Source organism: Lactuca saligna, chromosome 2 (genome assembly GCF_052625555.1).
Source record: "Lactuca saligna cultivar CGN05327 chromosome 2, ASM5262555v1, whole genome shotgun sequence".
Classification (NCBI taxonomy): Eukaryota; Viridiplantae; Streptophyta; class Magnoliopsida; order Asterales; family Asteraceae; genus Lactuca; species Lactuca saligna.
Genome location: NC_136418.1, coordinates 131,416,450 through 131,432,442, shown reverse-complemented (window position 1 = coordinate 131,432,442; position 15,993 = coordinate 131,416,450). Strand labels below are relative to the sequence as shown.

At 32.8% G+C, this 15,993-nt stretch overlaps 3 protein-coding genes across 3 annotated transcripts; 1 reads left to right on the top strand and 2 right to left on the bottom strand.

Moving 5' to 3' along the window:
- The first annotated feature begins 228 nt into the window (after window positions 1-228).
- On the top strand, window positions 229-4,587 carry LOC145031646 (structural maintenance of chromosomes protein). Its single transcript, XM_078980246.1, has 18 exons — window positions 229-537; window positions 1,095-1,316; window positions 1,389-1,484; window positions 1,566-1,618; window positions 1,710-1,806; window positions 1,881-1,954; window positions 2,056-2,173; window positions 2,254-2,364; window positions 2,446-2,522; window positions 2,598-2,664; window positions 2,757-2,822; window positions 2,910-3,017; window positions 3,107-3,237; window positions 3,353-3,419; window positions 3,561-3,628; window positions 3,714-3,813; window positions 3,899-3,969; window positions 4,042-4,587. The coding sequence occupies exons 1-18, from the start codon at window positions 388-390 to the stop codon at window positions 4,412-4,414; spliced, it is 2,049 nt and encodes a 682-aa protein (XP_078836372.1). The 5' UTR covers window positions 229-387; the 3' UTR covers window positions 4,415-4,587.
- Window positions 4,588-8,144: 3,557 nt separating this feature from the next.
- LOC145031645 (ATP-dependent RNA helicase) lies at window positions 8,145-11,214 on the bottom strand. Its single transcript, XM_078980244.1, has 2 exons — window positions 8,732-11,214; window positions 8,145-8,482 (listed from the first exon to the last, which is right to left on the bottom strand). The coding sequence occupies exons 1-2, from the start codon at window positions 10,984-10,986 to the stop codon at window positions 8,431-8,433; spliced, it is 2,307 nt and encodes a 768-aa protein (XP_078836370.1). The 5' UTR covers window positions 10,987-11,214; the 3' UTR covers window positions 8,145-8,430.
- Window positions 11,215-13,351: 2,137 nt separating this feature from the next.
- Window positions 13,352-14,428, bottom strand: LOC145031644 (carbon-sulfur lyase). Its single transcript, XM_078980243.1, has 2 exons — window positions 14,294-14,428; window positions 13,352-14,191 (listed from the first exon to the last, which is right to left on the bottom strand). The coding sequence occupies exon 2, from the start codon at window positions 13,999-14,001 to the stop codon at window positions 13,594-13,596; it is 408 nt and encodes a 135-aa protein (XP_078836369.1). The 5' UTR covers window positions 14,002-14,191; window positions 14,294-14,428; the 3' UTR covers window positions 13,352-13,593.
- Between the last annotated feature and the right edge of the window lie 1,565 nt (window positions 14,429-15,993).

Here is a 15,993-nt window from a genome sequence, read left to right as displayed (position 1 = left end):
TATATTTCCTTCGCTCCCTCTTTTCCCGTATCCTCACTACTCAATATAAACTCCTTAAAAGATACTCTTTCTTCTACCCTTTAAGTTATGTCCAATTCATTACATATCGACATGAATGAACTAAAAGTGTAAAGGAAAAAAATCAATAGGTCAAAAGTGAGACAAAATTATAGTTAAGGGACTGAACCTGTATTTTACTGTTTCTCACTCCCCCAATTCAAGTCTTCACCGACGGCCTGGTTGCGTTCCATAGTCGTTGATCACGAAACACAAACAACTGTCCGAAACCAAAACCCTTCACACCCTAGAAATCGACACTCTACCAGTTCCAATCTCAGCATCTCCCAAACGCTCTGTGGCAGTGAAAACGAATCGCCGTCATTAGCAATGTCCTGGTTGAGATCTGCCGTCAACAAGGCCGTGGAGGTCGGGAACAAGAACAACCTTACTCGCACCGTCAAGAATTACGCTGATACGGTGGTCCAACATGCCGGTCAAGCGGTTGCCGAGGGCGCTAAAATCTTCCAAGACCGAATCGTAACGCTCTTCCTTAGCTTCTAAATCTCCCTTTGGTATTTTTAGCAATTTCTCGGTTTTTAATATCTTTGCATTTAAAGAACTTGGCAATCGGAGTGTTTGTTTGCCGAATTGGTATAGACTTATTGTCATCTAGTTGCTGAAATAAGTCAAATTTTGGATAGTCAAAACTGTTCTATTTAAAGCTAATTTGATTAGGTTTCAAATTTGTTTTGTATGCGATTAAGATGGAATCACATTTGGTAAACATCTATCGCATGTCATTGTAGAATCATGCTACAACAAAATGAAATCGTAATCATTTCCAGGGACATTTGAAAATACTCTTGGATTAAAGTTTCTTAAGTTGGCTAAAGAGGAAACAGGGTTTTCTTTACTGTGTTGGATGCTTTAAGAAAGTGAATAAATTGGAATCAATTATCAAATAGAAAACTGATTGGCTGGACCCATTGAGTTCCATTTGGGCTTAAATAGTGGTATATAAGCCATTAAGCATATAAGGACCTGTTATTCTCTAGCTACTTCTTTCAATTTTATGATGAAGCTAAGCATTACAGGGAGCTCGAAGTTTCAAAAGCTTTAAACTGACTGTTAAAAGATTGGAAGAAGCATCGATTTCTGTCAGAGGTCCAGAAAGGATACACTTAATGAGAAGATGGCTTGCTGCTCTGAAAGAAACTGATAAACTATCAGGTGGTTCTTTTGAAGATGATGAGAAGAATCTTGAACAAAATCATCATCCTGAAGAACTAAAAGACAATCAGAAAAAGCCATCTCTAGTGAGTAAATTTACCTTTTTTTTTGTACCTTTCCCTCTTGTCACCATAACATTAACACCTTCCAATTTACAGGTTCTGTATTATGACTCTGATATGGTGGGAGATCCAATGAACTTTCGCGATGTTTTTCTCTATAGTCAAGCTTTGGAGGGCATCACAATATCTATGGTAACAACAAATGTTTTCTGTTATATCTATTGACATTTGTTTGTCTTTCTCATGAACTAAAATCAAGATTCCAATTCATAGATTCTTGAACCACCAAGTGAGGAAGAGGTTTCTCTACTTCTGGAATTTTTCGGGTGAGATATTACATATTTTATATATTATATTTTACATAATCTCTTAGCTTTACTTCAAATTTACAACTTATGCTCATTCCCATGTTTGTAGTTGCTGTCTTACTGGAGGAAAAGAAGTTCATAATGCCATAGTCAGCAGCATTCAAGATTTGGCAAAAGCTTTTTCAAGCTACAAAGATGAAGTTTTGGTACTACATGTATAAAATATCTTCAACTTTTATAAGCTTAAGGTTGACTTTTTTTTTCACTTTTTTCCTTGTAGGTCAAACGTGAGGAGTTACTGCAGTTTGCACAAGGTGCAATCACTGGGCTAAAAGTCAATGCTGAGCTTCGAAGGTAATAAGTCAAAATGTTTGTTTTATGATTTATCACATAGTTGCATATATGGTGAGTTATATAATTATATTCCCTTATTGCCCTTCATATGGAATTCACAGAATAGATGCTGAAGCCTCTATACTGAAGGAGAAGCTTGAAGGAATGGAAGCAGGTGGAGAACTTATTGGTGATGGATATGAAACAGCCTCCAAAGAAGCAACCATTGCTACAATAGAGGTGAAGAACCTTGTCTTTTTTTGTTAAAGATTTATAATTTATAATCAAAATCTAATTTTTTTTAATTTTTGTATTAGTAGGCTTTGAAGAAGGCTCTAGCCCATATTCGAGTTTGTTCTAAACTAGAAGGCCTTCTACTGAAAAAGAAGTTGCTTTATGGTGGAGAAACTCCTGAAATCCATGATCAAAAAGTAGCTTTTTTTTTTAATCATTTGATTCTTATTTTTTTTTTTCAGAAATGTTTTGGCTAAAATTTTTTGATTCCAAACAAGGTGGATAAATTGAAAGTGTTAGCTGAGTCTCTTGTTAGCTCCTCCACAAAAGCTGAGAAGCGTATTTCTGATAACAGGTATTTATTTATTTATTTATTTTTTTATACATTAATATGTTCTTAATTATGTTATTTTGATTACAACTTTTGCAGAGTTCAGAAAGAGGAGGCTTTAAATTTCCGTGTGTCTAAAGCTGGTGAAGTTAGTGAATTGGAGAAGGTATTTTTCAGTTGAAAATATTTTCTTCATTTTATATAATATAAATATATTGTTTAATATCTGTTTCTCTCACTATTTTGATTCTGTTGTAGGAGTTAGCTGCTGAGGTGGCAGGTCTTGAGAAACAAAGAAACGATCTTGAAGCTGAATTAAAAAGGGTTTGTATATCTATTTAATCTATATGAATGATTTGTTATGGTAATTAAAATAAGTAATAAATATAATAAGTTTGACTTATGTTTTAGGTCAACATATCATTGGCAGCTGCTAATGGACGCCTCCAAAATGTCAGGGAAGAAAGGGATCAATTTTATGAAGCTAATGATCAGCTTGTTGCTCACTTGAAAACAAAGGTTGTTTTTTTGTTTTTTATTTCCATTGTCATTTTAATCAATTCTACATTTTTTTTCTCTTAAATAAACTTTATTTTCTTATTATATAGGAAGATGAGCTAGTGAAATCCATAGGATCATGTAAACAAGAAGTCAATGTTCTAAACACTTGGGTCAACTTTTTAGAAGACACATGGGTTCTTCAACGTGCAAATACAGAAACTAAAGAGAAGCAAATCAGGTACATTTTTTGATTTTCCATCATTGAAAAATGAAAATCTTTATTTATATTTTATAAATATTATTTCTTGAAACATTTTATAATGATGTGTACTTTTTCAATCTAATTTCTCAAGCGATGATTTGGAAAAACATGAGAGTTATTTTGTGGATTTGGTCACTAAGTTGCTTTCGGCTTATGAGGTATATATATTTTTTTATGTATATATATATATATATATATATATATATATATATATATATATATATATATATATAATTTTTTAGTTTTAACAATTGTGAAATTTATCACTAATATTTTTTGTTTATTTTTGTTGTGTGCAGGAAGGATTGAAGCCTTCTGTTGATCGTATCGAGAAATATGTCAAAAACTTGAAGAGCTTAAGTGAAGGGTAAATTATAAATTAATAATTATATATATAGTTTTTAAATTTTTTATGATATGGTTATTCAATTATTTTAATTTTCTTTTTACAGGTCAAATAAAGATAAACCATCTAATGTGGATAAAGAAGATTCCAAAGTTATAAATCCTCGAAGAAGTCTAGAGGAGGAATACCTGGACTATGAAGCCAAGGTATCGAAAAATAATAATTTGTTTTTTTTTTTTTTTTAAAGAATTAATACGATTTATATTTTTCGTGATATTATTTTTATTTCAGATAATTACAACATTTAGTGTGGTGGATAACATGAAAGAACAATTCTATACTCAACAAGGGAAAACTTCAAGGTATAATATTAATAAAGTTCCCAATCCCATTTAAATTGTAATAAGATAGTAAGTATATTAATTTTGTTGCAGGATAGAAAATGCAAAAGTTAAGGAACTTTTTGACAATATTGAAAAGTTGAGGGTGAAATTTGATTCAATTGAGAGACCCAATCTAGAAATGGAGAATCCAGAGGAGATATTAGAAGAAGCTGAAACAAGCAGCAAGGAAACTGAAAGTACATTGCCTTCAAAGGAAAAAACTGAACCACAGACACAGACGAATGAGAAGGTGAAGGTGAAGTCGCCAAGTGGAAAGAGTGATTCCGGAAGTGGTGAGGGGATGGACGCACAGTCGGAATTGGAAAGGTTGGAATCGGAATTCGGGAAGGTGAATCGGGAGTACACGGAGGAAGAGATAGGTGATTGGGAATTTGATGAGCTTGAAAAGGAATTAAGCAAATAGAATGTTTTTAGGTTTACAATAATAATAATAAAAGCATACAGTTAAAAGAAAGATTTGAGTTTGTTTTTGTTTTTGTTTTGTTTGTATATACATAACTGGAATTTGGATTACGTTGGTTGCATCTTTTTCCATGTAATTTATGAATTGACTAAAGAAGCTTTTGTACAGTGTAACATAGCGTCAGTCATAGCTTATATATGTCATGGTTGATTAATGCTTATAAGTAGATAAAATGTGTAAAGTTTTACACAAATATAAGGGAAAACGATACTCAATAGTAACAAACATTGACAATCGCTCTGTTTATGTGCACTAAACTATATTTCAATGCCGAGGTAGATCAATCAAGTTGTGTACCCATACCCATGAAGCTAAGTGAGAGAGGGAGACCTAATGATTCTGCATTTTTGAAACACTCGATTTCCATTTTGGTTATAGGTGTAACCAACTCACTATTAAAGATATGCTAGAAATAAGAAAAATGATAACGACTTAAAAAAATAACATATTTTTCGATTTGTACACATTTGGTCGCTGAGTTTTTATTTTTGTTCATATTTGCTCCTTCAATTTGTTTAATTGTACACATTCAGTCCTTATGACCGGTTAATCTTTGCAAACAGAAAAAAATGACTTAATAGGGTAATATATTTTTCTCTTTGTACATATTTAGTCATTAATATTTTTTTTTGCACATTTAGTCATTAATATTTTTTTATTGCAAAATTAGTCTGTTTAAAGATATGACAAAAATAAGAAAAACGATAATAACTTAAAAGAATAATATACTTTTTGATTGTACACACTTGATCGCTGAGTTTTTTTTGTCCGCATTTGCCCCTTCAACTTGTTTAATTGTACACATTCAATCATTATGACCGACTACTTTTTGCAAGCAGGAAAAAATAACTTAATATGGTAATATATTTTTCTCTTTGTACAGATTTAGTCATTAATATTTTTTTTTGCACATTTAGTCATTAATATTTTTTTGTTGCAAAATAAGTATGCTTTTGTACATATTCAATACTTTTGACTAGTTTCTTTAAGTTTTTTCTCACAGTATCCTACGTGGGATAATCATTAATGATTTGTTCATGACTGTTGATGCTTATTGCCACCATGTCCTCAACCGCTTCGTTTGCTCTTGATGTAATTTGTTACTACTTCACTTGATAAAAATGGCAAACTGCAGAGAATAGCAACATACTTTTCTCTTGCTTCCAATATGGACAATGTATTTTATTTTGATCCATAATAACATGAATATACTATTTTACCCATAATGACAATGTGCTTATATATTTTTACCCATAATAATGCTACTTTATCCTTTACCAATAATGATAGGGAAAATGTTACTGTGGCACATATAAGTTTCGTCAATTGTACGATTTGGTCACTAAAGTAATTTTCTTGCGTAATAGGTCCCTAAAATATCATTTTACCAGGGGAATTATGAGATTTGATTCCGGTTTCATCGGTTATATTTAATTTATGTGGCTTTTTTTTTTTTAAATAAAAAATTAAAACGTGGCTTTTTTTATTTTCTCTTAAATATTGAACCCTGTATTAAAAAGTTCCATGGTCAACGAATTAAAAATTTCCATGGTCAACGAATTAGTTCGTCATTGTTGTGGTCTCTAGGATTCCAGTACAGATTAAATTCATCGGTGTTGCTTTGTTTAGGGATTTTGCTTCCATTTTTACTTGAAGTGTCTGTACTTTCCAATGAGTGAACAGGTCACCATTAGTTTGAGATCTTCGGAAAGCCTTGATTCATGTGATAAATTGAATTGTAATTCATGAGAATTGTGATACTCATCATATCCATTCGTGTACTTCATCCTAAGCTCCATAGTTATCTCCAGTGAAAAAAAAAGTTTCTCACGTTTGCATCTTTGTCTCTGTCTACAAACTACATTCATAAAAAAGGAATGTCAAGTGTGCATCTTTAACTCTGTCTAAGACCTACACCCACAAAAAAACCATATCATTTTTTCAATGCGTGGACGGTATTCTTTTAGATGAGGGTGGTTTGGAGTTTCTAGAATAAAGGGAAAGTCAAAATAGGAAACAATGCTACAATCGAAAGTAGGAGGAGGAACAGTGGGAGTCTACCTGTGGGTTGGTAGTGTTCATCGAGAAATCAGAAGAGGAAGAGTTAGACGGGTGAGGGTTATCAGAGGAAAGGGAGCTACATATACTTATGGTTAGTAAGGGGAAGATGAAGGAAAGAGATCAACCACAAACATAGAAGTCCCCTTATGGATTGAGCCACCGACAATCGAGATAGGAAGGGCTAGTAGCTCACGAAGAAGAGAGGATGAGATGTAAAAGAATAGGCGTACGATAGGTCGTTGAACGACCAAATATATAATTTTATTAGAAGTGTAAAGATGACGTGGAATATATTTCTCTCAAAAAGTAATTATTAAATGACACGTACTCAAAACAACCGGCAAACCTTTTAAAATTGGGAAAAATGGCTTCATTAACAGGTCAAATATGACTTTAGTGTGCTATTGCGCAAGAAAATTACTTTAGTTATCAAATCGGACAATTGACGAAACTTTAGTCTGCTACAGTGTCATTTTCCCATAATGATAACATACTAACATTTCACTACCAATATGAGTAACTTATTTTGTTTCTTACATATGGCTATTATTGATAAAGAAATGTAAGTGTGTTGCTATTATGGGTTATATATATATATATATATATATATATATATATATATATATATATATATATATATATATATATATATATATATATATATATATATATATATATATATATATCTTTACTATCTTATAAAAGAAATCTAACTATTTCTAAAAATAGATTGATTATAATAATAATATTTTTTTAAGACGTCCAAATGATGAAGCTGATAGTACAACTAGCCATTAATAAAATAATATTAAATTTTAACCACATTTTGAATTCAAATATTTATCATCAAATCTCCTTATATTTCTCAGCAATTTGATATGGTTCCCTCAAATCCCGGATTCATTCAAATTTTGAACCCTTTTCGATATCCTTAAATTTAGCATGTTAATTTAAATATCCCTCCAATCACAGATACCTCTTTGTTCCCTCGTCTGCTATAAAGCCCACCGTCTAGGAATAAAAAATGACTTCATCTCCCAAATAACACCATAGTTTGATTATTTTGTCTTCGACATGTACTTTCTTTTGTAACATAACATTTTTGTAGAGGAAACATATCACCGAAAAAATTTACACACCCCGCCGCTTTGCGCGGGTACGCTGCTAGTGTGTGTATATATATATATATATATATATATATATATATATATATATATATATATATATATATATATATATATATATATATATATATATATATATACACACATTGCTATTATAGATTTATGGGTAAAGAAATGTAGATAGATTGCCATCATCTGACACAAATAAAGTACCTTGCCAGCATTGGTAAGAGTAAAACACATTTCTTTTTTAGCAATCTGCTGCATTAAAAATAGAATGCAACTTAAATTAACTCATTCAGATAAATGGATCAAATATCACCCCTTCTAAATATTGCTGTAAATATGAATTGCATTGTCAAGGAGCCAAAATATCATATTCAAGAACTGCATTTCATTCGTTATATTTTTAGAGCAAACTATAACAAACGGAAAGGCAACATTTTTACATGCTTTTCCTGATCAATTTAACTTTTGAATTACCATTTAGTGTAAAAAATTGCAATTCTATACCCATTCAAGATTTGTAATTGCTTTCATAGCACAAAGTATTCTTGATAACTTTTCGCATTTTGGGGTGTTACAAACAAATATCTAAATCTACCAAAATTTAACAAGAATAACTATAAAATTGTAAACATCACATCATATCTCATTTTAACACTAAGCCCATTCCAATAACTAATTTCACAATAACTAACACTACAAGAAAATAAAAAATAAAGTTTTAGATCTTATATGAATCATCACCTCACTTCTTTTGTCCATATCTTATACAGTTACCTTCTCTACAGACCCTGAATTTTCTTTTTCTTGTCTTTTCCTGCACCAAAATCACACAAGTTACAAATTAAACCCAAAAGCAATCATGATAACAAAAAACAGTAAGTTACACTTTTGGTCCCTGGGTATAACTGATTTTTTCAATCTTGGTCCCAAACTATAGTCAAGAAACTTGAAACCGGGACTAAAAAGAGGACGAATATTGCAAAAGAAAACTTTCCGGTACCAAACTTTAGTAAATCAACAAAACCCAGGGACTAAAAACGTAATTTACTCCAAAACAACTTACTTCTCTTGCATCTTAACCATAGATCTCGGCCTCTGATACCCCTCCTCCCTATCCTCCCCTTTCTTCCCTTGATTCCTTGATTCCGGTTTCCAATCCGCCTTAATCAGCGATTCCCCCAACAACTCCGCAATATCCGATGCCATTCCTTCCGCCTTCTTCACATACGGAAAACTCTCCTCCTTAAAATGATTCGATAACCACAAATACATTGACACAACTTGATGCTTACTTTCCAAATCCAACAACTCCATATCATTTCTAGCAGAAAACTTAGGAACCCCCATAGCCAAACTCACAGGAACATTCATAGCATACGATTGAGCAAATCTCAACAAATGATACATCGCTTTCGGGTCCCGTATATTCACAGGGGCAAAACAGAAATTAAACCGATCTTCCAAAGATAACCCTTCAACTTTCTCCAACATGTTAGCAACTTTCTTTATATGATCATGTTTACATAAAAAGTAACACCCATCTAATCGACAATTCTCACTGAATTTTTGTAAAAGTTGTGAAAAGGTGATGTCGGAAATTTGTCCTGCGAATAATTCGACTTGTTCGAAAAACGGGAAGAGGCCTACTTTGGTAATTTCATCGAAATTTTTTTGTAAACATTCGATTAAGTAATCTAAATCATCTAAATGTAGAGTTGTTGTAAGTCCATCTGGATATATACTTCCTCTTCGACCCGCCCGCCCGGCTATTTGCTTCACTTGTGAAGGTGGGACCGGGACGATTTTGTCCCCGTTGTATTTTGAAAGAGAGTAGAAAACGATTCTTCTTATGTTTAAATTTAACCCCATTCCAACTGCATCACTTGCTACTAATATATCATACTCATTACCTTGTTCATTGAAAAGATTAGCTTGATGTCTACGTGTCTCTGGTGGCAATGCTCCGTAAATAACACAACATTTATGGGTTGTATGTTTTTCGATTGCTAATTTCACTTCGAAAATCTCACGTCTTGAAAATGCAACTACACAATCACCTGAACGAACGTTTTTTATGTCGCCTAATAAGGTTTTGGCTTCAACTACTAATGGTTTGAATCTTTCATAATGGTTTTCGATTAATTCGTCTCCTGTTTCTTTACAGATTTTTCTTACAATTGATAGAACACTTGGGTCTCCACATAGATGGATTTCATCAGCTTGTAAACCTAATAAAGCGCGTGTCCATGCGTATCCTCTGTATAAATCCGACATCATTTGGATTTCATCTATCACTGCTACTTCGTATAATTCTTCTGTGGACACCATTTCTACAGTGCAAGCAGTGTGATTTCCAAATGGGACATACTTCTTTTCTTGACCTGTGAGAAGGCTACAGTAGACACCTAGTGAGTTTACTTTATCGAAAACTTCCATGGCTAGAAGGCGTAGAGGGCTACAATAGATACCCTTTTTTGCTTCCATGAATCTTTGTAATGCGTTGTAGGTTTTACCACTGTTGGTTGGGCCACAATGGTAGATGATTTTGCGTTTGATGGCTCTAGCGAATGGGAACCAGGTTTCGGGTTTTGTTAAGTCTGCAGAGGCAATCATGCTTCTGAACTTTTTGATTTCATCTGGATGCTGTTCTAGAGCGTATTCAACGAAGATTGGGAAAAGAAATTTGTCGGATTCAGTACCAGGGCCCAGAGATAACAAGTGATCGACGATATCACGATCACATTTCTTGAAGAAAAAGTTTCGGAATTGATGAGCTGCTGTTGGGAAAAAGGATGCACCGATGTAGATAGCTAGAGCTTGGTTTGAAGCCCAACCAGATCTTGCAAAGCAGCGGAAGATTTCTGAAAGTTCCTCGCATTCTTCTAGCCCTAACTTTATCGAAATGGGGGCATCACAAAGCCGACGGTAAATTTCTTCAGGATCGAGAGCTGAAACATGTTTAGATCCCTCGTTTGTTGACGGAGATACTTGATCTTTGATTTTGTTGTCGTCACCATGTTCTGATGCAATAGGCTCTGTAGATTGTAAACTAGAACTAGAATTTACAAATTCATTGGGTGTACAATACAATCTCTTGTTGAAATTAAGAACCCTAAAATCTAAACCGGAAGAGGAAGAGGAACATTTATTGAGCTGGGTTCTTTCAGGGTGAGTGAAACCAACCGATTGGTGCATTTGCATCGATGGATTATGAAATTCATTGCAAGATAAAGTAAACCGATTAGAAGATGAGATATATCTGACCTTAAATTGTGAAGAACAATTGCGGAGAAGGCGTGTTGCAGGATTTCTTGCCATTGCGATTAAAGAGCAATAGCATTACATAATAAGCACAACCGAAGAATGAAGATAGATACTGAGATACATAATATACGAAGATAATGAGAAATCAAAATTGTGGTGAATTGAGAAAGAAGTGAAATGGAGGGAAAGGAATGGTTACTACTAGAACCCTAGAAGGATGTAAATGGGTCGGTTAACTAAAACCCTAATGCAACCACAACCGTTGGCGTATCGGCAATAGTGGTGATGTGATGACTGTTTTCTAAAATTGAAACTACACATTCTTTTTTAAGGATTAAAATTTGTTAATGTTTTTAAATTTAATTGAATTTAGTTTTATTATGCATTTAATAAAAGATTATATAGATAATAGATTCTTCTTATGAGTTTCTTGAGCCCTTCAATTTTTGTTTCTGGTTATTTGTATTCCTTCTATTGTTTTATTTGGCTATGTTTTGGATATTTTGATGAAATAATCGGAGAAATTAGTGGATCTATATTATAATGGTATTTTTCCAAGTGAGAAACTTGAAACAAATTACAAAAAGTAGTTTAACATTATGGAGTTATACCAGTCAGACCAAGTAATGTAATTGAACTTAGAACTATTTCTAATCCAATCGAAAGTATTAGGGTTGATACCATTCATCGTGAGCATAACAGCCCATATTTCATTTATGAATACAATAGAATTACGTGATTTTCAAATCAATCATAAGGCTGTGTAAGCTAAGGACAACTTTAACTTCAGAATAATTTTACTGCCATCATTCGAATACAACAAATCCGTTAGCTCACTACAAGAACTAGGTTGTCTTGGAAGATCGAGGACAACGACACCAACCACTTCCAGATCATCAAGGCAAAGTGACATGAAAAGAAAATGTGATTGATGCATTCCTCCACAACTCGACAAAAGGGAAAAAAAGTGGATGAGACTGTGATACCACGTATAATCAGATTTGAAAAAATAGAGATCGTGTTCTTGAAAGTATGTCAAACAAAACATTTAGTTTTGATCGATAACACCCCACTGACATCATAAATACGTCTCCACCTTTCTGAACCTACTGCACAAGTGGAAGCATTCAAGCTATTGACCAGGGCCGACAACCAGTTAGATTCATGACCTCTTCTTGGTTGTTCCGTCCACTCAACTATATTGATCCACTAAATCAACCCATATCTTGTATAATTCACTTGCATTGTTGTTGGTTTTTAAGTAACAAATACTTCTCCTAAATTGATCTCACATGAAATATAAATAATACCAAATGACTTATAACCGAGTGGTATCTAATGTTGCATGATATCTAGGGTTGTAAACGAACTGGACGTTCAACGAATTATTCGTGAACCGTTCGACGGGAACTTCATTTATGTTTGTTTATTTAATAAATGAACAAACATGAATACAAATTCTCGTTCGTTTAGTTAAACGAACGAACATGAACAATTGTCTCGTTCGTTTAATTATGTTCGTGAACGTTCGTTTATGTTCGTTCATATAAGTTCATTTTATCTTCATATATGTTTAATTGTGTTTTATATTACTATATTATATGTCAATTTATGTTAATATATGTTTGTTTATCTTTGTTCGTTTATTATGTTCACGAACATAAACGAACGAACATGAACAATGTAATTTGTTAAACAAACGAACATAAACAAGAAAACTCATTCGTTTAACCATTCATGTTCATTCATTTGTTTGGTTAACTTAAATGAACGAACATAAATAAACCTCGTTCGTATTCATTCAGGTCGTTTACATGGTATCCCTCAATCAAACGGTTGTGATAAAAAAAAAAAAGAGATATAAATCCTCCTTAATAAATGAAGGTTTTTTTGAAACATGTTAATCTTTCATGAGTTTTGTGATATTTTTGAAATAAATATTATCCAGTTATCAATTTTTTATTTGTTTTAATTTTTAAATTTAAAGTCATAATACAAATATCATATATATGATATTAATTGTATTAAATACGTTTCTTCCTTTCATATTTTAAAGTTATACATTAAAAAAATATTTTCTGTTTATATTTTAATTTAATATTTTTTTTTTAAATCAACCTATGTAATACACAGATCTCACACCTAGTAGATTGAATCAATACCCGATATATTTAAGGTACAATACAAAGAACTCTAGATTTATATATATTGAAATTTAATTATCCTTTATACATATCCAAAATTACGAGTATCCAATTTAAAACAACTTCTATTATACTTTTGTAGTTAACAAAAAGAAAAAGAAAAAAAAAAAAACAATTTAAACAAAAACGTATTATGGTATTATCATTATTCTTGTTCCATTGTTTTCGTAATGCATTTGATATTCGATGATGTCTATTGTTTTCAAGCATAAACATCACATGAAACCTTAATGTATTTCCATTTAATATATCAAAAACATAATAGCTTTTGGTAATAAAATAGTTTTGATAGGGAAAACAAGTAATCAAAATTAATACATTCAAAGTTAACCATAAGAGAGATTTTAACAACATTCATCGAGTGATTAACATGATAACACACTGTGCTTGATCCATATGCATCAACCACAACTCATATTTCAAAAAGATACTAATTAAGTCTCTTTAGATTTCAATCTTACTCCTTAGAACACGAAGAAATGCCAGTTGACTTGTGTGAATTCTCCCAATTAAGTCCATCAAAAAGCTTAATCTCCACATGAATTAGGGTTCCAGGATCAACACACTTGTATGTTATCGCTATTCCATCTGGGTTTGACCTTGGCCTATAAAACGAAGTTATGCCACACACTTTACAAAACATGTGTTTTGCTGTGTGTGTCCCAAAAGTGTATGTCGTAAGAAACTTTTCAGAGTCCCCCAAAAGCTCAAATCTTTCAGAAGGAACAATGAAGTGAGTGTTTCCTCTCATGGCACAATCGGAGCAGTTGCACTGCCACGCTACAACAGTCGCCGGAGATTGAACTCTCCACCTCACATTTCTACAGTGGCATCCACCATTGTGTGTCACCATCTCCGGATTCATCCTGTTGCAGGTTATATCTCTGTTCTCTACTATTTAGGCGATTTAATCTGCAATTATAGAGAAGAACTAGGAACGAAGGTAGTCGTTTACAGATCTTCAATCAAGATATGTGCTGCGATTGGTGATTGTCGATCAATTAGGGTTTCGATTCTGATGCCCTTTGTATCAACTGAAACCCTTATTGTGAATACTTGTAGAAAGATAAAAAGGAATTTCGGTGTTCAATATGTAGTGATTATTCTTCAAAATAGATCGATGCAGAACTGGAGGTGAAGGTTTAAAAGAAAGTTACCAGATTTTCTTCTAGCAGACAAATCCCAAAGAGACGTGTTCAACATCGACCAGATTGAGATGGCATGTCTTGGATGTCTTAAACAATTAAAATCAAAAGCAAAAACAAAATTCCATTTTTGAGCAAAATATTATTGAAGGCTTTGTTGTTTTTTGGGTTGATTATTAAAATACCACATGTTTTTGTTCTATGTTGAAAAATGATTAAATTTTTATAAGTTTAATGAAATGATATATTATTTCCAAATGATACCATTTTAAAGCAAAGAGGTATATGAAATGTAATTATTTTATTTTGCATCAGAAATATAGGAATAATAATTCTTTCTCCTGGCTCATTAGCATATATATATATATATATATATATATATATATATACTAGCAACGTTTTAGGGTCATGCTAAGCACGGCCCACGAAGGGTAATTTGGGAATTTCCTGATTTTCTAAATGTTGTGGAGCAAAAAAGTGAAAGCTAATTCCAATACTCTAAGCTCATTAATATATATATATATATATATATATATATATATATATATATATATATATATATATATATATATATATATATACTAGCAACGTTTTAGGGTCATGCTAAGCACGACCCACGAAGGGTAATTTGGGAATTTCCTGATTTTCTAAATGTCGTGGAGCAAAAAAGTGAAAGCTAATTCCAATACTCTAATAGAACGAATGAAAGAAGAATGTTATAAAAAAAAGACAAAATTGCAAAAATGGTCCCTGTGGTATGCAATTTTTTGGGGTTTTAGTCCAAACCATGACTTTTTTGGATTGGTGGTTCTTTTGAGGTAGTTTGCTTGTGATTTTGGTCCTTCAATAAATTGAAAAGACTAAATTGCCCTTATTATATTTATTTTCCACTTTTTTTTTTCTATAAATATTTATATATAAAAAATAAAAATAGGGGGCCCACTCTCTCTCTCTCTCTCCCCCCTTGATCTTGCAGCTATAACAAAAGCAGCTTCATCAGGGATTCAGCTTCATAAGTAACTCTCCCTGTTTCTTCATCAACATCAGGAATCGCTGTCCCTGTTTCTTCATCAACATCAGGAATCGCTGTGTGACAAATCGCAAGTAATCTAAAGAACTTCTGAATAACATCAGAACGTGGTTCAAGAAGCCAATAACCATTGAGGAATCCTTTCATCTTCAAAATTATACCCTTTTACAAATAACCCAGAATCATCGTCTTCATCATCATTATCGTCATCAAGAACTCTTCCATTAACAACCAATGGTGATCCTGTCTTTTTCGCCATAGCTCTTTCAACTTCTGTAACACCACGTCCGTATGTTGTTCCTGCTATTGAACACTTGATGAACTCCATTGAATTGCAGGTTAAAGTCCCAGTTTTGTCTGATAAAATCGTGTTGATTTGGCTGAGTTCTTCGGTGATATTTGAAGTTCGCGTGTGTGCGGGTTTATCAGCTTCTTCGTAGTACATATGAATGTTGTTGTTGATGAAAATCGTTTGTAGAACTTTCACGATTTCTATTGAAACGTATAGAGAAATCGGGATTAAATATGTGTATAACAATAAAGTTGTGAGAAAATGGAAAATCGCTGCAGCTGGAGCGCGTTTCGGGTCGAAAAAGATCTCTGAATCGTCGGGTCTCAAATACCATCGTTTCATTCTGTGATTGTGAAGATAAGGGGGATGGAGACTGTTGGTGGCGAATGA